This window comes from Oncorhynchus gorbuscha, unplaced genomic scaffold, assembly GCF_021184085.1.
Source record: "Oncorhynchus gorbuscha isolate QuinsamMale2020 ecotype Even-year unplaced genomic scaffold, OgorEven_v1.0 Un_scaffold_537, whole genome shotgun sequence".
NCBI lineage: Eukaryota > Metazoa > Chordata > Actinopteri > Salmoniformes > Salmonidae > Oncorhynchus > Oncorhynchus gorbuscha.
The window spans coordinates 417,541-444,200 of NW_025745361.1; the positions used below are offsets into that span (position 1 = coordinate 417,541).

The 26,660-nt window shown below is 45.4% G+C and overlaps 1 protein-coding gene across 1 annotated transcript in view; it reads left to right on the forward strand.

Moving 5' to 3' along the window:
• The window catches only part of card11 (caspase recruitment domain family, member 11), a 173,422-nt gene that overhangs the window by 138,705 nt on the left and 8,057 nt on the right, over positions 1-26,660 (forward strand). Inside the window, exons 18-22 of the mRNA XM_046333844.1 lie at positions 13,451-13,652; positions 14,416-14,542; positions 17,086-17,213; positions 19,052-19,167; positions 21,303-21,387. Of these exons, the coding sequence (XP_046189800.1) occupies positions 13,451-13,652; positions 14,416-14,542; positions 17,086-17,213; positions 19,052-19,167; positions 21,303-21,387 (658 nt within the window). The remainder of the gene's footprint in view (positions 1-13,450; positions 13,653-14,415; positions 14,543-17,085; positions 17,214-19,051; positions 19,168-21,302; positions 21,388-26,660) is intronic.

Below are 26,660 nucleotides of genomic sequence, written 5' to 3' on the forward strand. Positions count from 1 at the left end.
GTAGGCCGTCTCGTCGTTGTTGGTAATCAAGCCTACCACTGTTGTGTCGTCCGCAAACTTGATGATTGAGTTGGAGGCGTGCGTGGCCACGCAGTCGTGGGTGAACAGGGAGTACAGGAGAGGGCTCAGAACGCACCCTTGTGGGGCCCCGTGTTGAGGATCAGCGGGGAGGAGATGTTGTTGCCTACCCTCACCACCTGGGGGCGGCCCGTCAGGAAGTCCAGTACCCAGTTGCACAGGGCGGGGTCGAGACCCAGGGTCTCGAGCTTGATGACGAGCTTGGAGGGTACTATGGTGTTGAATGCCGAGCTGTAGTCGATGAACAGCATTCTCACATAGGTATTCCTCTTGTCCAGGTGGGTTAGGGCAGTGTGCAGTGTGGTTGAGATTGCATCGTCTGTGGACCTATTTGGGCGGTAAGCAAATTGGAGTGGGTCTAGGGTGTCAGGTAGGGTGGAGGTGATATGGTCCTTGACTAGTCTCTCAAAGCACTTCATGATGACGGAAGTGAGTGCTACGGGGCGGTAGTCGTTTAGCTCAGTTACCTTAGCTTTCTTGGGAACAGGAACAATGGTGGCCCTCTTGAAGCATGTGGGAACAGCAGACTGGTATAGGGATTGATTGAATATGTCCGTAAACACACCGGCCAGCTGGTCTGCGCATGCTCGGAGGGCGCGGCTGGGGATGCCGTCTGGGCCTGCAGCCTTGCGAGGGTTAACACGTTTAAATGTCTTACTCACCTCGGCTGCAGTGAAGGAGAGACTGCATGTTTCCGTTGCAGGCCGTGTCAGTGGCACTGTATTGTCCTCAAAGCGGGCAAAAAAGTTATTTAGTCTGCCTGGGAGCAAGACATCCTGGTCCGTGACTGGGCTGGATTTCATCTTGTAGTCCGTGATTGACTGTAGACCCTGCCACATGCCTCTTGTGTCTGAGCCATTGAATTGAGATTCCACTTTGTCTCTGTACTGACGCTTAGCTTGTTTGATAGCCTTACGGAGGGAATAGCTGCACTGTTTGTATTCAGTCATGTTGCCAGACACCTTGCCCTGATTAAAAGCAGTGGTTCGCGCTTTCAGTTTCACGCGAATGCTGCCATCAATCCACGGTTTCTGGTTAGGGAATGTTTTTATCGTTGCTATGGGAACGACATCTTCGACGCACGTTCTAATGAACTCGCACACCGAATCAGCGTATTCGTCAATATTCCCATCTGACGCAATACGAAACATGTCCCAGTCCACGTGATGGAAGCAGTCTTGGAGTGTAGAGTCAGCTTGTTCTGACCAGCGTTGGACAGACCTCAGCGTGGGAGCCTCTTGTTTTAATTTCTGTCTGTAGGCAGGGATCAGCAAAATGGAGTCGTGGTCAGCTTTTCCGAAAGGGGGCGGGGCAGGGCCTTATATGCGTCGCGGAAGTTAGAGTAACAATGATCCAAGGTTTTACCACCCCTGGTTGCGCAATCGATATGCTGATAAAATTTAGGGAGTCTTGTTTTCAGATTGGCTTTGTTAAAATCCCCAGCTACAATGAATGCAGCCTCCGGATAAATGTTTTCCAGTTTGCAAAGAGTTAAATAAAGTTCGTTCAGAGCCATCGATGTGTCTGCTTGGGGGGGATATATACGGCTGTGATTATAATCGAAGAGAATTCTCTTGGAAGATAATGCGGTCTACATTTGATTGTGAGGAATTCTAAATCAGGTGAACAGAAGGATTTGAGTTCCTGTATGTTTTCTTCATCACACCATGTCCCGTTAGTCATGAGGCATACGCCCCCTCCACTCTTCTTACCAGAGAGATGTTTGTTTCTGTCGGCGCGATGCGTGGAGAAACCCGTTGGCTGCACCGCCCTGGATAGCGTCTTCCCAGTAAGCCATGTCTCCGTAAAGCAGAGAACGTTGCAGTCTCTGATGTCCCTCTGGAATGCCACCCTTGCTCGGATTTCATCAACCTTGTTGTCGAGAGACTGGACATTGGCAAGAAGAATACTGGGAAGTGGTGCGCGATGTGCCCTTTTCCGGAGTCTGACCAGAACACCGCCGCGTTTCCCTCTTTTTCGGAGTCGTTTCCTTGGGTCGCTGCATGCGATCCATTCCGTTGTCCTGTTTGTAAGGCAGAACACAGGATCCGCGTCGCGGAAAACATATTCTTGGTCGTACTGATGGTGAGTTGACGCTGATCTTATATTCAGTAGTTCTTCTCGACTGTATGTAATGAAACCTAAGATGACCTGGGGTACTAATGTAAGAAATAACACGTAAAAAAACAAAAAACTGCATAGTTTCCTAGGAATGCGAAGCGAGGCGGCCATCTCAGTCGGCGCCGGAAGTTCACTGTCCTTCCGGCGCCGACATTGTCAGACCCCGGTGGCTTGTCATTGTTGATAGACAACAATATTTTTTTCACCTCTTCCACGCTCACGTTACAGAATTCAAAATTACAATGCTTGTCTTTCATAACTGGATCAGTTATACTTGGACATGTAGTGTCAGTGTTTGTTGCTAGCATGTCATGCCTAAGTTAATTAATTGGCAATGTCAGTGGGTTGTGATGAATGAGGCATCTGATTGAATGAATGATGGAGCTGAGTTTGCCTTTTTGCCCAAAACCTCATTTAAGGTGCTCCAAAGGTTTTTATTATCGTTCTTAATATAATTTATCTTTGTTTCATAGTAGAGTTTCTTCTTTTTATTCAGTTTAGTCACATGGTTTCTCAATGTGCAGAACATTTGCCAATTGGTTGTGGATGGAATTGCAGAATTGTGGAATTGCATAATCTCCACATGAGACCTGGGTAGACTATGAGGACAAAGTGAGGGAAATGATCTCGGAGAAACTGAAGATGGACCACAGGAAGATTGAGGTGGAGCACGCCCACAGGACTGGAAAACCCACCACTGGCCCAGATGACAGAACCAGGCTGATAGTGGTCAAGTTCCTGAGGTTCAAGGACAAGGTAGCTGTTCTGGAAAGAGCCAAGAACTTGAGAGGAACGTACATCTTCCTCTACTAGAACTATCCTGAAGCGCCAGAAGAGGAAAGAACTTATTCCAGCTGGTTCATGAAATCAATAACTTGCTAACATCAGATAACATTCATATATTAGCCATTTCTGAGACTCACTTAGATAATTCATTTTGATGATACAGCAGTATCAATACAAGGATATAACATCTGTAGAAGAGACAGGAATGCTTATGGGGGAGGTGTTGCTGTATATATTCAGAGCCATATCCCTGTAATGCTGAGAGAAGATCTTATGTCAAGTGTTATTGAAGTGTTGTGGTTGCAGGTTCACCTTGCAAATCTAAAGCCTTTTCTTTTGGGGTGTTGCTATAGGCCACCAAGTGCTAACAGTCAGTATCTAAACAATACAGAGCCTTCGGAAAGTATTTAAATCCCTTCCCCTTTTCCGCATTTCATACATTACAGCCTTATTGTAAAATGGATTAAATGAATTGTTTACCTCATCAATCTACACACAATACCCCATAATGACAAAGTGAAAACAGGTTTTTAGACATTTTTGCAAATGTATAAAAAAACATAACAGAAATATCTTATTTACATAAGTATTCAGACCCTTTGCTATGAGACTCGAAATTGAGCTCAGGTGCTTCCTGTTTCTTTTGATCACCTTGAGATGTTCTACAACTTGATTGGAGTCCACCTGTGGTAAATTCAATTGATTAGACATGATTTGGAAAGGCACACAACTGTCTATATAAGATCCCACAGTTGACAGTGCATGTTAGAGCAAAAACCAAGCCATGAGGTCAAAGGAATTGTACGTAGAGCTCTGAGAAAGGATTGTGTCGAGGCATAGATCTGGGGAATGGTACCAAAAAATGTCTGCAGCATTAAAGATCCCCACGATCCCCATCATTTTTAAATGGAAAAAAAAGAACCAACAAGGCATTAAAGATCCCCAAGATCCCCATCATTTTTAAATGGAAAAAAAAGAACCAACAAGGCATTAAAGATCCCCAAGATCCCCATCATTTTTAAATGGAAAAAAAAGAACCAACAAGACATTAAAGATCCCCAAGATCCCCATCATTTTTAAATGGAAAAAAAAGTTTGGAACCAACAAGGCTATTCCTAGAGCTGGCTGCCCAGCCAAACTGAGCAATCGGGGGAGAAGGGCCTTGGTCAGGTAGGTGACCAATAACCCGATGGTCACTCTGACAGAGCTCCAGAGTCCCTCTGTGGAGATGGGAGAACCTTCCAGAAGAACAACCATCTCTGCAACACTCCAGGGAGGAGAACAAGAAACACAGCTCCAGTCCCTCTGTGGAGATCTCCAGAAGAACAACCATCTCTGCAACACTCCAGGGAGGAGACCAATAATCCGATGGTCACTCTGACAGAGCTCCAGAGTTCCTCTGTGGAGATGGGAGGACCCTCCAGAAGAACAACCATCTCTGCAACACTCCAGGGAGGAGACCAATAATCCGATGGTCACTCTGACAGAGCTCCAGAGTTCCTCTGTGGAGATGGAGAACCCTCCAGAAGACCAACCATCTCTGCAACACTCCAGGGAGGAGACCAAGAACCCGATGGTCACTCTGACAGAGCTCCAGAGTCCCTCTGTGGAGATGGGAGAACCTTCCATAAGAACAACCATCTCTGCAACACCACCAATTAGGCCTTTATTGTAGAGTGGCCAGATGGAAGCCACTTCTCAGTAAAAGACACATCACAGCCCGTTTGGAGTTTGCCAAAAACACCTAAAGGACTTTCAGACCATGAGAAACCAGATTCTCTGGTCTGATGAAACCAAGATTGAACTCTTTGGCCTCAATTTCAAGTGTCACGTCTGGAGGAAACCTGGCACCATCCCTACAGTCACACATCGTGGTGGAAGCATTCTGCTGTGGGATGTTTTTCAACGGCAGGGACTGGGAGACTAGTCAGGATTCAGGGAAAGATAAACGGAGCAAAGTACAGAGAGATCCTTGATGAAAACCTGCTCCAGAGCTCTAAGGACTCCGAATGGGGCAAACCTTCCAACAAAGCACACAGCCAAGACAACACAGGATCTCTGAATGTCCTTGAGTGGCCTAGACTTGCTCCCCATCCAACCTGACAGAGCTTGTGAGGATCTGCACAGAAGAATGGGAGAAACTCCCCCAAGTATAGGTTTGCCAAGCTTGTAGTGTCACACCCAAAGAATCCTCAAGGCTGTAATCGCTGGTAAAGGTGCTTCAACAAAGTACTGAGTAAAAGGTCTGAATACTTAAGTAAATGTGATATTTTAGTCTTTTGTCTGAAAACCTTTTTTTGCTTTGTCATTATTACTATTGTGTGAAGATTGATGAGGAAAAAACAATTTAAGCAATTTTAGAATCAAATCAAATGTATTTATATAGCCCTTCGTACATCAGCTGATATCTCAAAGTGCTGTACAGAAACCCAGCCTAAAACCCCAAACAGCAAGCAATGCAGGTGTAAAAGCACTGTGGCTAGGAAAAACTCCCTAGAAAGGCCAAAACCTAGGAAGAAATCTAGAGAGGAACCAGGCTATGTGGGGTGGCCAGTCCTCTTCTGGCTGTGCCGGGTGGAGATTATAACAGAAAATGGCCTAGATGTTCAAATGCTGTAACATAACAAAATGTGGAAAAAAAGGTTCTAAATATTTTCCGAATGCATACAGCCAGTATCTAAATAATGTGTGTGAAATGCTTCATAGTGTATGTGATATAACAGAGGTCTACTTCCTTGGGAATCTGAACATTGACTGGTTTTCATCAAGCTGTCTGCTCAAGAGGAAGCTTCTCACTGTAACCTGGTTCAGGTTATTAACGTCTTTGGGACAGGGGGCCATGGTATTTTCACGTCTGGATGAAAAGCGTGTCCAAAGTAAACGGCCTGCTACTCAGACCCAGAAGCTAAGATATGCATATTATTAGCTTATTTGGATAGAAAACACTCGGAAGTTTCTAAAACTGTTTGAATCATGTCTGTGAGTATAACAGAACTTATTTGGCAGGCAAACCCCAGAGGACAAAGCGTTCAGATTTATGTTTTTGAGGTCACTCTCTTTTCAATGGAGTTTCAATGGGATTCCAGATTTCTAATCAACTTTCCTGCAGTTCCTGTCGCTTCCACTGGATGTCAGTCTTTAGAAATTGGTTGATGTTTTTCCTTTGATAAATGAAGAAGTAACACTGTTCAGAATGAGGGTAGAGAGAAGTATAGGCGCGTGACTCTTTGATATAGGCGCGTGACCTGAAAAGCTCGCTCCACCTTGTTTTCCTCCGGTATTGAACACAGATCATCCTGTCTTCAATTTTATTGATTATTTACGTAAAAAAACACCTAAAGTTGTATTTTGAAAGTAGTTTGACATGTTTGGACAAAGCTTACAGGTAACTTATTAGACATTTTGTAGTCATGCTGCGCGACTTGGAACCGGTATTTTTCTGGATCAAACGCTCCAAATAAATTGACAATTTGGACATTTTGGATATATAGACGGAATTAATCGAACTAAAGGACCATACTTATTTTCCACCATAATTTGCAAATAATTTGCAAATAAATTAATAAAAAAATCCTAATGTGATTTTCTGGATTCTTTTTCTGATTTTCTCTGTCATAGTTGAAGTGTACCTATGATGAAAATTACAGGCCTCTCTCATCTTTTTAAATGAGAGAACTTGCACAATTGGTGGCTGACTAAATACTTTTTTGCCCCACTTTATCCCAGACAGGTTAATCAACCTACCAGGGTGTTTACAAACACTACAGTGTCACGCCCTGACCATAGTTTGCTTTGTATGTTTATAGGTTTTGTCTGGTCAGGGTGTGATCTGAGTGGGCATTCTATGTTGGATGTCTAGTTTGTCTGTTTCTGTGTTTGGCCTGATATGGTTCTCAATCAGAGGCAGGTGTTAGTCATTGTCTCTGATTGGGAAGTGGAAAACCACACTACAGGCTGATCCAACTTTGATGTAATATCCTTAAAACAAGTCAAAGTGAGGCCTCCACGTGCCTGTATGACCTCCCTGCAACGCCTGGGCATGCTCCTGATGAGGTGGCGGATGGTCTCCTGAGGGATCTCCTCCCAGACCTGGACAGTCTGTGGTGCAACGTGGCATTGGTGGATGGAGCAAGACATTTGTATTTATTTTTAACCTTTATTTTACTAGGCAAGTCACTTAAGAACAAATTCTTATTTTCAATGACGGCCTAGGAACAGTGGGTTAACTGCCTATTCAGGGGCAGAACGACAGATTTGTACCTTGTCAGCTCGGGGGTTTGAACTTGCAACCTTGCGGTTACTAGTACAACGCTCTAACCACTAGGCTACGCTGCCGCCCCAGATGTGCTCAATTGGATTCAGGTCTGGGGAACGGGTGGGCCAGTCCATATGCCTTCCTCTTGCAGGAACTGCTGACACACTCCAGCCACATGAGGTCTAGCATTGTCTTGCATTAGGAGGCACCCAGGGCCAACCGCACCAGCATATGGTCTCACAAGGGGTCTGAGGATCTCATCTCGGTACCTAAATGGCAGTCAGGCTACCTCTGGCGAGCAGAGGGCTGTGCGGCCCCCCAAAGAAATGCCACCCCACACCATGACTGACCCACCGCCAAACCGGTCATGCTGGAGGATGTTGCAGGCAGCAGAACGTTCTCCACGGCGTCTCCAGACTCTGTCACGTCTTTCACATGTGCTCAGTGTGAACCTGCTTTCATCTGTGAAGAGCACAGGGCGCCAGTGGCGAATTTGCCAATCTTAGTGTTCTCTGGCAAATGCCAAAGTCCTGCACGGTGTTGGGCTGTAAGCACAACCCCCACATGTGGACGTCGGGCCCTCATACCACCCTCATGGAGTCTGTTTCTGACCGTTTGAGCAGACACATGCACATTTGTGGCCTGCTGGAGGTCATTTTGCTGGGCTCTGGCTATGCTCCTCCTTGCACAAAGGCGGAGGTAGCGGTCCTGCTGCTGGGTTGTTGGCCTCCTCCACATCTCCTGATGTACTGGCCTGTCTCCTGGTAGCGCCTCCATGGTCTGGACACTACGCTGACAGACACAGCAAACCATCTTGACACAGCTCGCATTGATGTGCCATCCTGGATGACCTGCACTACCTGAGCCACTTGTGCGGGTTGTAGACTCCGTCTCATGCTACCACTAGAGTGAAAGCACCACCAGCATTCAAAAGTGACCAAAATATCAGCCAGGAAGCATAGGAACTGAGAAGTGGTCTGTGGTCACCAACTGCAGAACCACTCCTTTATTGGGGGTGTCTTGCTAATTGCCTATAATTTCCACCTGTTGTCTATTCCATTTGCACAACAGCATGTGCAATGTATTGTCAATCAATGTTGCTTCCTAAGTGGACAGTTTGATTTCACAGAAGTGTGATTGACTTGGAGTTACATTGTGTTGTTTAAATGTTCCCTTTATTTTTTGGAGCAGTGTATATTTGTTTGTCTGAAGTGAATAATAAGGAGCATGTTTATCATATGTATGTAATTACTTCTTCCAATAATTGATTCACATGCACCAGTTAAGAAACTGACTGTTAGAACTGTTAAGGCTCCATGGATTGATGAGGAATTGATGTAATTGCTTCGTCCAATAATTGATTCACATGCACCAGTTAAGAAACTGACTGTTAGAACTGTTAAGGCTCCATGGATTGATGAGGAATTGATGTAATTGCTTCGTCCAATAATTGATTCACATGCACCAGTTAAGAAACTGACTGTTAGAACTGTTAAGGCTCCATGGATTGATGAGGAATTGATGTAATTGCTTCGTCCAATAATTGATTCACATGCACCAGTTAAGAAACTGACTGTTAGAACTGTTAAGGCTCCATGGATTGATGAGGAATTGATGTAATTGCTTCTTCCAATAATTGATTCACATGCACCAGTTAAGAAACTGACTGTTAGAACTGTTAAGGCTCCATGGATTGATGAGGAATTGATGTAATTGCTTCGTCCAATAATTGATTCACATGCACCAGTTAAGAAACTGACTGTTAGAACTGTTAAGGCTCCATGGATTGATGAGGAATTGATGTAATTGCTTCTTCCAATAATTGATTCACATGCACCAGTTAAGGAACTGACTGTTAGAACTGTTAAGGCTCCATGGATTGATGAGGAATTGATGTAATTGCTTCGTCCAATAATTGATTCACATGCACCAGTTAAGAAACTGACTGTTAGAACTGTTAAGGCTCCATGGATTGATGAGGAATTGATGTAATTGCTTCGTCCAATAATTGATTCACATGCACCAGTTAAGAAACTGACTGTTAGAACTGTTAAGGCTCCATGGATTGATGAGGAATTGATGTAATTGCTTCTTCCAATAATTGATTCACATGCACCAGTTAAGGAACTGACTGTTAGAACTGTTAAGGCTCCATGGATTGATGAGGAATTGATGTAATTGCTTCTTCCAATAATTGATTCACATGCACCAGTTAAGAAACTGACTGTTAGAACTGTTAAGGCTCCATGGATTGATGAGGAATTGATGTAATTGCTTCTTCCAATAATTGATTCACATGCACCAGTTAAGAAACTGACTGTTAGAACTGTTAAGGCTCCATGGATTGATGAGGAATTGAAAACTGTATGGCTGAAAGAGATGGGGCAAAAGGAGTGGCTAATAAGTCTGGCTGCACATCTGACTGGCTGACTTACTGCAAATTTAGAAATGATGTGACTAAACTCAACAAAAAGAAGCAGAAACTCATGACGCCAAGATCAATGATATAGAGAATGATGGGAAAATACTCTGTGTATTTAAATGAAATGGCAGAAAGACATTCAACTCCATCATTCACCCAATCAGATTATTCATAACAAAACCATTTGATGTTAATGATAACTTCATTGGCAAAGTGGACAAACTTAGGCAGGAAATGCCAACAACGACCAGTGAGCCAACGTACTCATGCATAAAAAACAAATAATGGAAGAAAAGTTTGAAATCAAATTTGAATTTTGTAAAGTTAGTGTGTGAGGGGGAAAAATGATTGTTATCGATCAGTATTGACAAACCTCGAAATTGACAACTTAGAAGGAAAGCTACTGAGGATGGTATCTGACTCTATAGCCACTCCTATCTGTCATATCTTTAATCTGAGCTCAGTTGGTAGAGCATGGCGCTTGTAACGCCAGGGTAGTGGGTTCGATCCCCGGGACCACCCATACGTAGAATGTATGCACACATGACTGTAAGTCGCTTTGGATAAAAGCGTCTGCTAAATGGCATATATTATTATTATTATTATTATATATTAAAGTCTTTGTCCTCAGGCCTGGAGGGAAGCCAAAGTCATTCAGCTACTGAGGATGGTATCTGACTCTATAGCCACTCCTATCTGTCATATCTTTAATCTGAGCCTAGAGGAAAGTCTTTGTCCTCAGGCCTGGAGGGAAGCCAAAGTCATTCAGCTACTGAGGATGGTATCTGACTCTATAGCCACTCCTATCTGTCATATCTTTAATCTGAGCCTAGAAGAAAGTCTTTGTCCTCAGGCCTGGAGGGAAGCCAAAGTCATTCAGCTACTGAGGATGGTATCTGACTCTATAGCCACTCCTATCTGTCATATCTTTAATCTGAGCCTAGAGGAAAGTCTTTGTCCTCAGGCCTGGAGGGAAGCCAAAGTCATTCAGCTACTGAGGATGGTATCTGACTCTATAGCCACTCCTATCTGTCATATCTTTAATCTGAGCCTAGAAGAAAGTCTTTGTCCTCAGGCCTGGAGGGAAGACAAAGTCATTCAGCTACTGAGGATGGTATCTGACTCTATAGCCACTCCTATCTGTCATATCTTTAATCTGAGCCTAGAAGAAAGTCTTTGTCCTCAGGCCTGGAGGGAAGACAAAGTCATTCAGCTACTGAGGATGGTATCTGACTCTATAGCCACTCCTATCTGTCATATCTTTAATCTGAGCCTAGAAGAAAGTCTTTGTCCTCAGGCCTGGAGGGAAGACAAAGTCATTCAGCTACTGAGGATGGTATCTGACTCTATAGCCACTCCTATCTGTCATATCTTTAATCTGAGCCTAGAAGAAAGTCTTTGTCCTCAGGCCTGGAGGGAAGTCTTTGTCCTCAGGCCTGGAGGGAAGTCTTTGTCCTCAGGCCTGGAGGGAAGTCTTTGTCCTCAGGCCTGGAGGGAAGCCAAAGTCATTCAGCTACTTAAGAGTGGTAAAGCGGCCTTTTCTGTTTCTAACAGCAGACCTACCAGCTCTTAGCAAACTGTTAGAATTATTTCATTTTGTTGACCAAATGCAATGCTATTTCTCTGTAAATAAATTAACAAAATACTTTCAGTATGCTTAAAGAGAAGGGCAATCAACATGTTAACAGACACAAATGATTGGTTGAAAGAAATGGATAATAATATGATTGGGAGCTGTACTATTAGGGTTGGGGTCAGGGTCAAGGTTAGGGGTTAGGGGTTATAAAAGTCTCCAACTTCAGCGATTTTTGCAATTCGTTCCAGTCACAGGCAGCAGAGAACTGGAACGAAAGGTGGCCAAATGAGGTGTTAGCTTTAGGGAAGATCAGTGAGATACACCTGCTGGAGCACGTGCTACGGATGGGTGTTGCCATCGTGACCAGTGAACTGAGATAAGGCGGAGCTTTACCTAGCATGGACTTGTAGATGACCTGGAGCCAGTGGGTCTGGCGACGAATATGTAGCGAGGGCCAGCCGACTAGAGCATACAAGTCGCAGTGGTGGGTGGTATAAGGTGCTTTAGTGACAAAATGGATGGCACTGTGATAAACTGCATCCAGTTTGCTGAGTAGAGTGTTGGAAGCAATTTTGTAGATGACATCGCCGAAGTCGAGGATCGGTAGGATAGTCAGTTTTACTAGGGTAAGTTTGGCGGCGTGAGTGAAGGAGGCTTTGTTGCGGAATAGAAAGCCGACTCTTGATTTGATTTTCGATTGGAGATGTTTGTTATGAGTCTGGAAGGAGAGTTTACAGTCTAGCCAGACACCTAGGTACTTATAGATGTCCACATATTCAAGGTCGGAACCATCCAGGGTGGTGATGCTGGTCAGGCGTGTGGGTGCAGGCAGTGAACGGTTGAAAAGCATGCATTTGGTTTTTACAAGCGTTTAAGAGCAGTTGGAGGCCACGGAAGGAGTGTTGTATGGCATTGAAGCTCGTTTGGAGGTTAGATAGCACAGTGTCCAAGGACGGGCCGGAAGTATATAGAATGGTGTCGTCTGCGTAGAGGTGGATCAGGGAATCGCCCGCAGCAAGAGCAACATCATTGATATATACAGAGAAAAGAGTCGGCCCGAGAATTGAACCCTGTGGCACCCCCATAGAGACTGCCAGAGGACCGGACAGCATGCCCTCCGATTTGACAGGGTATTACGGTACAGAGTCAATGTGGAGACTATATACAGGGGTACCGATACAGAGTCAATGTGCCGGGGCACCGGTTAGTTGAGGTAGTATGTACATGTAGGTAGAGTTATTAACGTGACTATGCATAGATGACAACAGAGAGTAGCAGTGGTGTAAAGAGGGGGAGGGGCAATGCAAATAGGCTGGGTAGCCATTTGACTAGGTGTTCCGGTACCTCTTGCTTTGCGGTAGCAGAGAGAACAGTCTATAACTGGGGGGGCTGGAGTCTTTGACAATGTTTAGGGCCTTCCTCTGACACCACCTGGTATAGAGGTCCTGGATGGCAGGAAACTTGGCCCCAGTGATGTACTGGGCCGTTCGCATTACCCTCTAGTGCCTTGCGGTCGGAGGCCGAGCAGTTGCCATACAAGGCAGTGATGCAATCAGTGCTCTCGATGGTGCAGCTGTATAACCTTTAACCTTTAGAACCTTTTGAGGATCTGAGGATCTTTTCAGTCTCCTGAGGAGGAATAGGTTTTGTCGTGCCCTCTTCACGACTTTCTTGGTGTGCTTGGACCATGTTAGTTTGTTGGTGATGTGGACACCAAGGAACTTGAAGCTCTCAACCTGCTCCACTGCAGCCTCGTCGATGAGAATGGGGGTGTGCTCGGTCCTCTTTTTCCTGTAGTCCACAATCATCTCTTCAAAGCTATCTATCTAATATAACTCAGATCGTTTTCTTTAATGGAAGCTTCTCTCAAACACACACAAACATTCATGTACAAATGACAAACCTTAACATTTGTGTGTGTATGTGTGTGCGTGTGTGTTGGGTGTGTGTGTTTGTATATGTGTGTGTGTTTGTATTTGTGTGTATATTTGTGTGCGTGTGTGTGTCAATGTATATGTGTGTGTACACATGTGTTTGTACGTGTGTGTGTATATGTGTGTTTGTATATGTGTGTGTGTATGTATGTATGTATGTATGTATGTATGTATGTATGTATGTATGTATGTATGTATGTATGTATGTATGTATGTATGTATGTATGTATGTATGTGTGTGTGTATGTGTGTGTGTGTGTATGTGTGTGTGTGTGTAGGCCTTTCCGTCCGTCTCTCTCCTCCTTCTCGAGGGTCAGCTCTTCTCTGCGGCCAGTCCAGGAGCTTTCATTGCTAGGCGACCAACTTTTGGCTGATGTCACGCTGGTTGGTGGTAACGACAGTGGAATCTTTGTGTCGTCTGTCCAATCAGAGTCCGGCGCTGAGAAGGCGGGGCTACGGGAGGGCCACCACCTCCTTTTGGTGAGATACACTGTGATGTACACTAACTACTAAGGTACTCCAGGCACCCTAACCCTAAGTTACCCTAGATACTGTAACCCTGAGGTACTCTAACCCTACGCTACCCTAACCCTGAGGAACCCCAACCCTAAGGTACCATAGGCACCTTAACCCTGAGGAGGTACCCTAACCCTAAGGTGCCCTAACCCTAAGGTACCCTAGGTGCCCTAACCCTAAGGAACCCTAACCTTAAGGTACCCTAACCCTAAGGTACCATAACCCTGAGGAACCCTAACCCTAAGATACCCTAACCCTAAGGAACCCTAACCCTAAGGTACCCTAACCCTAAGGTACCCTAACCCTAAGGTGCCCTAGGTACCCTAACCCTAAGGTACCCTAACCCTAAGGTACCCTAACCCTAAGGTACCCTGAGGTACCCTAACCCTAAGGTACCCTAACCCTAAGGTACCCTGAGGTACTCTAACCCTGAGGTACCCTAACCCTAAGGTACCCTAACCCTAAGGTACCCTAAGGTAACCTAACCCTAAGGTACCCTGAGGTACCCTAACCCTAAGGTAACCTAACCCTAAGGAACCCTGAGGTACCCTAACCCTAAGGTATTATAAACAATGAATTTTTTTATTTTTAAAGTACAACCATTGAAAATTCCATAATATTGGCATGTTGAATAAAATGACTGGGCTCCGTATAAGGAATTAGTGGACCTACAGCTGTCTTCTTTTTGGCTCTGTTCCCCTTCCCTCTCTGTCATTGGCTGGTCCAGCTGGAGGGCTGTATCCGCGGGGAGAACCAGAGCATCTCGTTGGACACCTGCACCCAGGAGGAAGCCCATTGGACAATGCAACGTTGCTCTGGACCAATCCAACTGCACTACCGTGCCAACTATGATGGTACGTTCTTACACTGTAAACGTACACACACACACAGGCAAACACACCATCCCCTAACAGCATTGTAAATCCCCTAACAACATTGTAAATCCCCTAACAGCATTGTAAATCCCCTAACAGCATTGTAAATCCCCGAACACCATTGTAAATCCCCTAACAACATTGTAAATCCCCTAACACCATTGTAAATCCCATAACAGCATTGTAAATCCCCTAACAACATTGTACATCCCCTAACAGCATTGTAACTCCCCTAACAGCATTGTAACTCCCCTAACAGCATTGTAAATCCCTTAACACCATTGTAAATCCCCTAACACCATTGTAAATCCCCTAACAGCATTGTAAATTCCCTAACACCATTGTAAATCCCTTAACAGCATTGTAAATCCCCTAACACCATTGTAAATCACCTAACACCATTGTAAATCCCCTAACAACATTGTAAATCTCCTAACACCATTGTAAATCCCATAACAGCATTGTAAATCCCCTAACAGCATTGTAAATCCCCTAACAGCATTGTAAATCCCCGAAAAACAGCATTGTAAATCCCCTAACACCATTGTAAATCCCCTAACAGCATTGTAAATCCCCTAACAGCATTGTAAATCCCCTAACAGCATTGTAAATCCCCAAACAGCATTGTAAATCCCCTAACACCATTGTAAATCCCCTAACAGCATTGTAAATCCCCTAACAACATTGTAAATCCCCTAACAGCATTGTAAATCCCCTAACAGCATTGTAAATCCCCTAACAGCATTGTAAATCCCCTAACAGCATTGTAGTGGAGGTTTTATCTGCATCTGTTCTGGACACCTGGACTAACCCTAACCCACCTGGACTAACCCTAACCCTAACCCTGGACACCTAGACTAACCCTAACCCTAACCCTGGACACCTAGACTAACCCTAACCCACTAACCCTAACCCACCTGGACTAACCCTAACCCTGGACACCTAGACTAACCCTAACCCACCTGGACTAACCCTAACCCTGGACACCTGGACTAACCCTAACCCTAACCCACCTGGACTAACCCTAACCCTAACCCTGGACACCTAGACTAACCCTAACCCTAACTCTGGACACCTAGACTAACCCTAACCCACTAACCCTAACCCACCTGGACTAACCCTAACCCTAACCCACCTGGACTAACCCTAACCCTGGACACCTAGACTAATCCTAACCCTAACCCTGGACACCTAGACTAACCCTAACCCACTAACCCTAACCCACCTGGACTAACCCTAACCCTGGACACCTAGACTAACCCTAACCCACCTGGACTAACCCTAACCCTGGACACCTGGACTAACCCTAACCCTGGACTAACCCTAACCCTGGACACCTAGACTAACCCTAACCCACCTGGACTAACCCTAACCCTGGACACCTGGACTAACCCTAACCCTGGACACCTGGATTAACCGTAACCCTGGACACCTGGACTAACCCTGGACACCTGGACTAACCCTGGACACCTGGACTAACCCTAACCCTGGACACCTGGACTAACCCTGGACACCTGGACTAACCCTAACCCTGGACACCTGGACTAACCCTGGACACCTGGACTAACCCTAACCCTGGACACCTGGACTAACCCTAACCCTGGACACCTGGACTAACCCTAACCCTGGACACCTAGACTAACCCTAACACTAACCCTGGACACCTGGACTAACCCTAACCCTGGACACCTAGACTAAACCTAACCCACTAACCCTAACGCACCTGGACTAACCCTAACCCTGGACACCTGGACTAACCCTGGACACCTAGACTAACCCTGGACACCTGGACTAACCCTAACCCTGGACACCTGGACTAACCCTGGACACCTGGACTAACCCTGGACACCTGGACTAACCCTGGACACCTGGACTAAACCCTAACCCTGGACACCTGGACTAACCCTAACCCACTAACCCTAACCCTGGACACCTGGACTAACCCTAACCCTGGACACCTGGACTAACCCTGGACACCTAGACTAACCCTAACCCTGGACACCTGGACTAACCCTGGACACCTAGACTAACCCTAACCCTGGACACCTAGACTAACCCTAACCCTGGACACCTGGACTAACCCTGGACACCTAGACTAACCCTAACCCTGGACACCTGGACTAACCCTAACCCTGGACACCTGGACTAACCCTAACCCTGGACACCTGGACTAACCCTAGACACCTAGACTAACCCTAACCCTGGACACCTGGACTAACCCTAACCCTGGACACCTGGACTAACCCTAACCCTGGACACCTGGACACCTAGACTAACCCTGGACACCTAGACTAACCCTAACCCACTAACCCTAACCCACCTGGACTAACCCTAACCCTGGACACCTGGACTAACCCTAACCCTGGACACCTGGACTAACCCTAACCCTGGACACCTGGACTAACCCTAACCCTGGACACCTGGACTAACCCTAACCCTGGACACCTCACTTTACGCTCAGGCTTCAAACACAGATAAAAAAACATTGTGCAATCTATTGTGTGTCTGTGTGTGTCTGTCAGGGTACCGGAGGCTGCAGAGGGATCTATCGGAGGGAACGGTGACGTCAGGAGACTCATTCTACATCAGAATCAACCTCAACATCTCTGGCCAATCAGACACCTGCTCCCTGAGCGTGCTTTGTGATGAGGTACCTGCTGACCCTAACCCTGTCATTTAGTAGACACTCTTATCCAGATCGACTTACAGTTAGTACATTCATCTGAAGATAGCTAAGTGAGACAACCACATATCTCAGATAGTAAGTACACTTTTCCTCAATAAGGTAACTATCAGCAAAGTAAGTGCAAGTGTTAGTTATTACCTCATATCAGTCTCATTCTGAAAGTCATTGACTTCATAAATCCTAGTCTAAATGATGATTCAGCGATACACAAATTGGCTTAATTATTTATCTACTAACTAACTAAACAATCACACAGAAATACATAAACACACACAGCTTAGGTTGAATTGATTACTAACATAATGCAATGAAAAGTCCCTAGTGGACTAACCCGATATGACGGCTGGTTACACAATGAAAAGTCCCAAGTGGACTAACCCGATATGACGGCTGGTTACACAATGAAAAGTCCCTAGTGGACTAACCTGATATGACGGCTGGTTACACAATGTAATGTCCCTAGTGGACTAACCCGATATGATTGCTGGTTACAGAATGAAAGAGGTGGGGAGAGAAAGAGCGGGAGAAGGAGAGACATTGGAATGCAACTATCGTACATACAGTTGAATGATACGCTCACTGTATGAGTATGAATATTATGAATAATATTATTATTATAACTATATGAATATTTAGCAACCTGACAACCGCTCATTCGGATTTAGAAGTGCAACATATATTTATTTATTATTTACTATCTCGGGTGTGACTCGGGTGGGAAAGTCTATGTTTTCTGGTTCTTTGTTTTTATCCGGGTATGATTCTCAATCAGGGACAGCTGTCTATCGTTGTCTCATTTGTGGGTTGTTGTCTTCGTTTAATGCATGTATATCCTTATGGAGCTTCACGTTCGTTTATGTTGTTTATTGTTTTGTTGGCGACTTTAAAAAAAAGAAAGAAAAGTGTACGCTGCACCTCGGTCATTTCCAAGACGACGCTCGTCACAGTTACCAGTCCTTTATGCACTCGCTTGGACGGTTGCTCCATCACGTTGCCACAATATCTGTGCTTATCATGGTTACTGACAAAGTTTTCATGAAAAAAAAGATCACTGAACTAATGTCCATTGCTCGTGTTTCTTGACCCAAGCAAGTCTCTTCTTATTATTGGTGTCCTTAGTAGTGGTTTCTCTGCAGCAATTCCACCATGAAGGCCTGATTCACAGTCTCCTCTGAACAGTTGATGTTGAGGTGTGTCTCTTACTTGAACTCTGTGAACCATTTATTTGGGCTGCAATTTCTGAGGCTGGTAACTCGAATGAACTTGGAGGTAACTCTGGGTCTTCCATTCCTGTGGTTGTCCACATGAGAGCCAGTTTCTTCATTGTTCTTGATGGTTTTTGCGACTGCACTTGAAGAAACTTTAAAAGTTTCCATCTCAAATTTAAAATATATTTTGATTTGTTTAACACTTTTTTGGTTACTACTTGATTCCATATGTCAATAGTCCTGTAGTCAATTCACTTTTATTCTACAATGTAGAAAATAGTCAAAATAAAGAGAAACCCTTGAATGAGTAGGTGTTCTAAAACTTTTGACCGGTAGTGTACAATATTCAATATATACATGACATAATCTACAATATGTGCTTTGTGACGAGGTACATCAATCTACAATATGTAACGAGGTACCTGTTATTATTGTGTTGTTGTTGTTGTTAGGGTTGATTGATTGCTTGGTTGTTTGGTTAATTTATTGTTTGAGCAATTGGTTGGATGATGTTTGATTATTTTATTGAATTAATGATTGATTGATTGGTTGATCGGTTGATTGAGTGATTTATTGGTTGATTGATTGATTAAGGTGGTCCATGTCCTGGACACGATGCACCAGGGGAAGTGGGAGTGGCTTTGCTCCCGGGTCGAAGCCTACTCTGGAACCGACCTATCGGAAAAAGGCACCATCCCCTCTTACTCACGGTAAATACAGACTACATTTAAGTCATTTAGCAGACACTCTTATCCAGAGCGACTTACAAATTGGTGCATTCACCTTATGACATCCAGTGGAACAGTCACTTTACAATAGTGCATCTAAATCTTAAAGGGGGGTGAGAGGGATACTTATCCTATCCTAGGTATTCCTTAAAGAGGTGGGGTTTCAGGTGTCTCCGGAAGGTGGTGATTGACTCCGCTGTCCTGGCGTCGTGAGGGAGTTTGTTCCACCATTGGGGGGCCAGAGCAGCGAACAGTTTTGACTGGGCTGAGCGGGAGCTGTACTTCCTCAGTGGTAGGGAGGCGAGCAGGCCAGAGGTGGATGAACGCAGTGCCCTTGTTTGGGTGTAGGGCCTGATCAGAGCCTGGAGGTACTGAGGTGCCGTTCCCCTCACAGCTCCGTAGGCAAGCACCATGGTCTTGTAGCGGATGCGAGCTTCAACTGGAAGCCAGTGGAGAGAACGGAGGAGCGGGGTGACGTGAGAGAACTTGGGAAGGTTGAACACCAGACGGGCTGCGGCGTTCTGGATGAGTTGAAGGGGTTTAATGGCACAGGCAGGGAGCCCAGCCAACAGCGAGTTTCAGTAATCCAGACGGGAGATGACAAGTGCCTGGATTAGGACCTGCGCCGCTTCCTGTGTAAGGCAGGGTCGTACTCTGCGGATGTTGTAGAGCATGAACCTACAGGAACGGGCCACCGCCTTGATGTTGGTTGAGAACGACAGGGTGTTGTCCAGGATCACGCCAAGGTTCTTAGCGCTCTGGGAGGAGGACACAATGGAGTTGTCAACCGTGATGGCGAGATCATGGAACGGGCAGTCCTTCCCCGGGAGGAAGAGCAGCTCCGTCTTGCCGAGGTTCAGCTTGAGGTGGTGATCCATCATCCACACTGATATGTCTGCCAGACATGCAGAGATGCGATTCGCCACCTGGTCATCAGAAGGGGGAAAGGAGAAGATTAGTTGTGTGTCGTCTGCATAGCAATGATAGGAGAGTCCATGTGAGGTTATGACAGAGCCAAGTGACTTGGTGTATAGCGAGAATAGGAGAGGGCCTAGAACAGAGCCCTGGGGGACACCAGTGGTGAGAGCGCGTGGTGAGGAGACAGATTCTCGCCACGCCACCTGGTAGGAGCGACCTGTCAGGTAGGACGCAATCCAAGCGTGGGCCGCGCCGGAGATGCCCAACTCGGAGAGGGTGGAGAGGAGGATCTGATGGTTCACAGTATCGAAGGCAGCCGATAGATCTAGAAGGATGAGAGCAGAGGAGAGAGAGTTAGCTTTAGCAGTGCGGAGCGCCTCCGTGATACAGAGGAGAGTAGTCTCAGTTGAATGACTAGTCTTGAAACCTGACTGATTTGGATCAAGAAGGTCATTCAGAGAGAGATAGCGGGAGAGCTGTCCAAGGACGGCACGTTCAAGAGTTTTGGAGAGTGTAGTACTACATACTACTACATATTACTACAGAGTACTACAGACTACTACACACTACTACAGACTACTATGGACTACTACAGAGTACTACAGAGTACTGCAGACTACTACAGACTACTACAGATTGCTACAGACTACTACAGAGTACTACAGAATACCAGATGAATACTTTCAAATACTGATCCAGAAGCTTGATGTAACATCAGACTACTACATTTCACCACAGACCTGTATGTGTGTGATCTACAGGGCCCAGCAGTTGCTCCTGGAAAAGATGCAGAAGCTCGATACAACATCAGATTAGCAACCACTATAGATCACCACTGACCTGTGTGTGTGTGTCTGTCTGTCTGTCTGTCTGTCTGTCTGTCTGTCTGTCTGTCTGTCTGTCTGTCTGTCTGTCTGTCTGTCTGTCTGTCTGTCTGTCTGTCTGTCTGTCTGTCTGTCTGTCTGTCTGTCTGTCTGTCTGTCTGTCTGTCTGTCTGTCTGTCTGTCTGTCTGTCTGTCTGTCTGTCTGTCTGTCTGTCTGTCTGTCTGTCTGTCTGTCTGTCTGTCTGTGTGTCTGTCTGTCTGTGTGTGTGTGTGTGTGTGTGTGTGTGTGTGTGTGTGTGTGTGTGTGTGTGTGTGTGTGTGTGTGTGTGTGTGTGTGTGTGTGTGTTCGCACACGCACGCGTGTATGATCTACAGGGCCCAGCAGCTTCTCCTGGTAAAGATGCAGAAGCTGGTGTGTCGAGGAGGAAGAGAGGAGAATGACAGCCTGCGCAACTTCAAGGTATTAACTAGACCCTAATTAACTAGCCAGCTACCCCCTAACTGACTAGCAGCCTGTATAACTTCATGGTACTAACTAGTCCATAACTAACTAGCCAACTTACCCCTAACTAATTAGCAGCCTGCATAACCTTAGGGCACTAACAAGCCCCTAACTAACTAGCCAGCTAACCCCTAACTGACTAGCCAACTTACCCCCAACTAACTAGCAGCCTGCATAACCTTGTGGTACTAACTAGCCAACTAACCCCTAACTAACTAGCAGCCTGCATAACCTCAGGGTAATAACTAGCTCGTAACTAACTAGCAGCCTGCATAACCTCAGGGTACTAACCAGTTTGTAACTAACTAGCAACCTGCATAACCTCAGGGTACTAACTAGCCCCTAACTATCTAGCCTCTAACTATCTAGCCCCTAACTAACTAGCCACTAAGTAACTAGCAGCCTGCATAAAATCAGGGTACTAACTAGCCCGTAACTAACTAGCCTCCAACTAACCAGCCCATAACCAACTAGCCCATAACCAACTAGCCCATAACTAACTACTCCCTAACTTATTAGCAGTCTGCTTAACCTCAGGGTATAACTAGCCCCTAACTAACTAGCAGCCTGCATAACCTCAGGGTACTAACTAGCCCCTAGCTAATTAACTCCTAACTAACTCCTATCTAACTAGCCCCTAACTTACTATACCCTAACTAATTTGCCTCTACCTAACTAGCCCCTAACCAACTAGCAGCCTGCATAACTTCAGTGTACTAATTAGCCCCTAACTAACTAGCCACTAACTAACTTGTCTCTAACTAACTAGCCCCTAACTAACTAGCATCTAACTAACTAGCCCCTAACTAACTTGTATCTAACTAACTAGCCCCTAACTAACCATTAAGTAACTGCCCTCTACCTAACTAGCCCCAAACGAATTACTCCCTAACTTATTAGCAGCCTGCATAACCTCAGGGTATAACTAACCCCTAACTAACTAGCCCCTAACTAACTAGCAGCCTGCTTGACCTCAGGGTACTAACTACCCCCTAACTAACTAGCCTCAAACTAACTAGCCTCAAACTAACTAGCCCCTAACTAACTAGCAGCCTGCTTGACCTCAGGGTACTAACTAGCCCCTAACTAACTTTCATCTAACTAACTAGCCCCTAAATAATTAGCCTCTACCTAACTAGCCCCTTACTAACTAGCCTCCAACTAACTAGCCCCTAACCCATTATCCCCTAACAAACTAACTAACCAACCAACTAGCTAACCAACTAGCTAGTCCCCAACTAACTAACCTAGCTTCTATCTAACAAACTGGCTGAACAACTGACTGACTAACGTAACTGACTGACTAACTAAGGCCTAGATTCAATACGGACCATTACAGATCCCCCGAGGTGCCATATTTGGTCCACTCCTGTGGATGAGAGCCGTTACAGGCTGCCACGCCCCCCGAGGTGCCATATTTGGTCCACTCCTGTGGATGAGAGCCGTTACAGGCTGCCACGCCCCCCGAGGTGCCATATTTGGTCCACTCCTGTGGATGAGAGCCGTTACAGGCTGCCACGCCCCCCCAGGTGCCATATATTGGTCCACTCCTGCCGATGAGAGCCGTTACAGGCTGCCACGCCCCCCGAGGTGCCATATTTGGGATGGCTCCACATCTCTATATGTTCAGGGTACATACATCTACAGTGCCTTCGGAAATAATTCCAACCCCTTGATGTTACAGCCTTATGCTAAAATGGATAAAATAAATAAAAATCCTCATCATTCTACACACAAGACCCCATAATGACAAAGTGAAAACAGGATCTTAGAAATGTTTGCAACAATATAAGAAACATAAATACCTTACTTATATGAGTATTCAGACCCTTTGCTCTGAGACTCGAAATTGAGCTCAGGTGCATCCTGATTCCATTTGTATTTATTATGGATCCCTCCTGCCTTGGCAGCAGCTACTCATCCTGGGGCCCAGCAAAATTAAGGCAGTTTATATGATTAAAAACAATACATTCTTCGATTTCACAACACACTGTTTGCCCTCAGGCCCCTACTCCACCACTACCACATATGTACAGTACAAAATCCATGTTTACGTGCGTGTATAGTATGTATGCATGTGTCTGTGCCTATGTTTGTGTTGCTTCACAGTCCCCACTGTTCCATAACGTGTTTTCATTCTGTTTTTTAAATCTAATTTTACTGCTTGTATCAGTTTTTTGATGTGGAATAGAGTTCCATGTAGTCATGACTCTATGTAATACCGTGTGCCTCCCATAGTCTGTTCTGGACTTGAGGACTGTGAGGAGACCTCTTGTGGCATGTCTCATGGGGTATGCATGGGTGTTGCAGTCCTTTCAGTCTCTGTAGTAGCTGACATGTATAGAGTTAAGTCATTCACATACATAGACACTCTGGCTTTATTCAAAGCCAGTGGCATGTCATTAGTAAAGTTTTTTAAATAATTAAATGGGCCTAGACAGCTGCCCTGGGGAATTCCTGAATCTACATAGATTATAAAAATAATTATATTTAACCTTTATTTAACCAGGTAGGCCAGTTGAGAACAAGTTCTAATTTACAACTATGACCTGGCCAAGATAAAGCAAAGCAAAGCAGTGCAGCAAAAACAACAACACTGAGTTACACATGGGATAAACAAATGTACAGTCAATGACACAATAGAAAAAGTTTTTATACAGTGTGTGCAAATGTAGTAGGATTAGTGAGGTAAGGCAATAAATAGGCCATAGTGGCAAAATATTTACAATTTAGCATTAACACTGGAGTGATAGATGTGCAGAAGATGTGCAAGTAAAGATACTGGGGTGCAAAAGAGCAAAAAAAAGAATAACAATGTGGGGACGAGGTAGTTGGATGGGCTATTTACAGATGGCTGTGTACAGTTGCAGTGATCGGTAAGCTGCTCTGACAGCTGTTGCTTAAAGTGAGGGAGATATAAGTCTCCAGCTTCAGTGATTTTTGCAATTCGTTCCAGTCATTGGCAGCAAAGAACTGGAAGGAAAGGTGGCCAAACGAGGAGTTGGCTTTGGGGATGACCAGTGAAATATACCTGCACGTGCTATGGGTGGGTGTTGCTATGGTGACTAGTGAGCTGAGATAAGGCGGAGCTTTACCTAGCAAAGACTTATAGATGGCCTGGAGCCAGTGGGTTTAGCGACGAATATGTAGCGAGGGCCAGCCAACGAAAGCATACAGGTCGCAGTTGAGGGTAGTATATGGGGCTTTGGTGACAAAACGGATGGCACTGTGATAGACTACATCCAATTTTCTGAGTAGAGTGTTGGAGACTGTTTTGTAAATGACATCGCCAAAGTCAAGGATCGGTAGGATAGTCAGTTTTACGAGGCTATGTTTGGCAGCATGAGTGAAGGAGGCTTTGTTGTGAAATATGAAGCCTAGATTTAATTTTGGATTGGAGATGCTTAATGTGAGTCTGGAAGGACAGTTTACACTCTAACCAGACACCTAGGTATTTGTAGTTGTCCACATATTCTAAGTCAGAACCTTCCAAAGTAGTGATGCTAGTCAGGCGTGCGGGTGAGGGCAGCAATCGGTTGAAGAGCATGCATTTAGTTTTACTAGCAGGCCACGGAATAAGTGTTGTATGGCATTGAAGCTCGTTTGGAGGTTTGTTAACACAGTGTCCAAAGAATGGCCAGATGTATACAGAATGGTGTTGTCTGGGTAGAAGTGGATCAGAGAATCACCAGCAGCAAGAGCGACAATGATATATACAGAGACAAGAGTTGGCCAGAGAATTGAACCCTGTGGCACCCCCATAGAGACTGCCAGAGGTCCGGACAACAGGCCCTCCAATTTGACACACTGAACTCTATCTGAGAAGTAGTTAGTGAAGTAGTCATTTGAGAAACCAAGGCTATTGAGTCTTGCAGATAAGAATGCGGTGATTGACAGAGTTGAAAGCCTTGGCCAGGTCGATGAAGACGGCTGCACAGTATTGTCTTTTATCGATGGTGGTTGTGATATCGTTTAGGACCTTGAGAGTCACTGAGGTGCACCCATGACCAGCTCGGAAACCAGATTGCATAGTGGAGAAGGTATGGTGGGATTCGAAATGGTCGGTGATCTGTTTATTAACTTGGCTTTCGAAGATTTTAGAAAGGCAGGGTAGGATGGATATAGGTCTGTAACAGTTTAGGTCTAAGGTGTCTCCCCCTTTGAAGAGGGGGATGACCGCGGCAGCTTTCCAATCTCAGACGACACGAATTTTGAGGATAATTTTAGAAAGAGAGGGTCCAGATTGTCTAGCCCAGCTGGGGCAGCAGCGTAGCCTAGTGGTTAGAGCTTTGGACTAGTAACCGGAAGGTTGCGAGTTCAAACCCCCGAGCTGACAAGGTACAAATCTGTCATTCTGCCCCTGAACAGGCAGTTAACCCACTGTTCCCAGGCCGTCATTGAAAATAAGAATATGTTCTTAACTGACTTGCCTGGTTAAATAAAGGTAAAATTTTAAACAAAATTAATAGGGATCCAGAATTTGCAGCTCTATCAGAACATCAGCTGTTTGGAATTGAGTGAAGGAGAAGCGGGGGGAGCACGGCCAGCTGTAGAAAATGTTTATTGAAATTCTCGATTATGGTGGATTTGTTGCTAGTGACAGTGTTTCCTATCCTCAGTGCAGTGGGCAGCTTGGAGGAGGTGCTCTTATTCTCCATGAACTTTACAGTGTCCATCAACTCTTTAATAATGGGGCGAGTGACAGTGTTTCCTATCCTCAGTGCAGTGTGCAGCTTGGAGGAGGTGCTCTTATTCTCCATGCACTCTACAGTGTTTCCTATCCTCAGTGCAGTGGGCAGCTTGGAGGAGGTGCTCTTATTCTCCATGCACTCTACAGTGTTTCCTATCCTCAGTGCAGTGGGCAGCTTGGAGGAGGTGCTCTTATTCTCCATGCACTCTACAGTGTTTCCTATCCTTAGTGCAGTGGGCAGCTTGGAGGAGGTGCTCTTATTCTCCATGCACTCTACAGTGTCCATCAACCCTTTAATAATGGGGCGAGTGACAGTGTTTCCTATCCTCAGTGCAGTGGGCAGCTTGGAGGAGGTTCTCTTATTCTCCATGCACTCTACAGTGTCCATCAACCCTTTAATAATGGGGCGAGTGACAGTGTTTCCTATCCTCAGTGCAGTGGGCAGCTTGGAGGAGGTTCTCTTATTCTCCATGCACTCTACAGTGTTTCCTATCCTCAGTGCAGTGGGCAGCTTGGAGGAGGTGCTCTTATTCTCCATGCA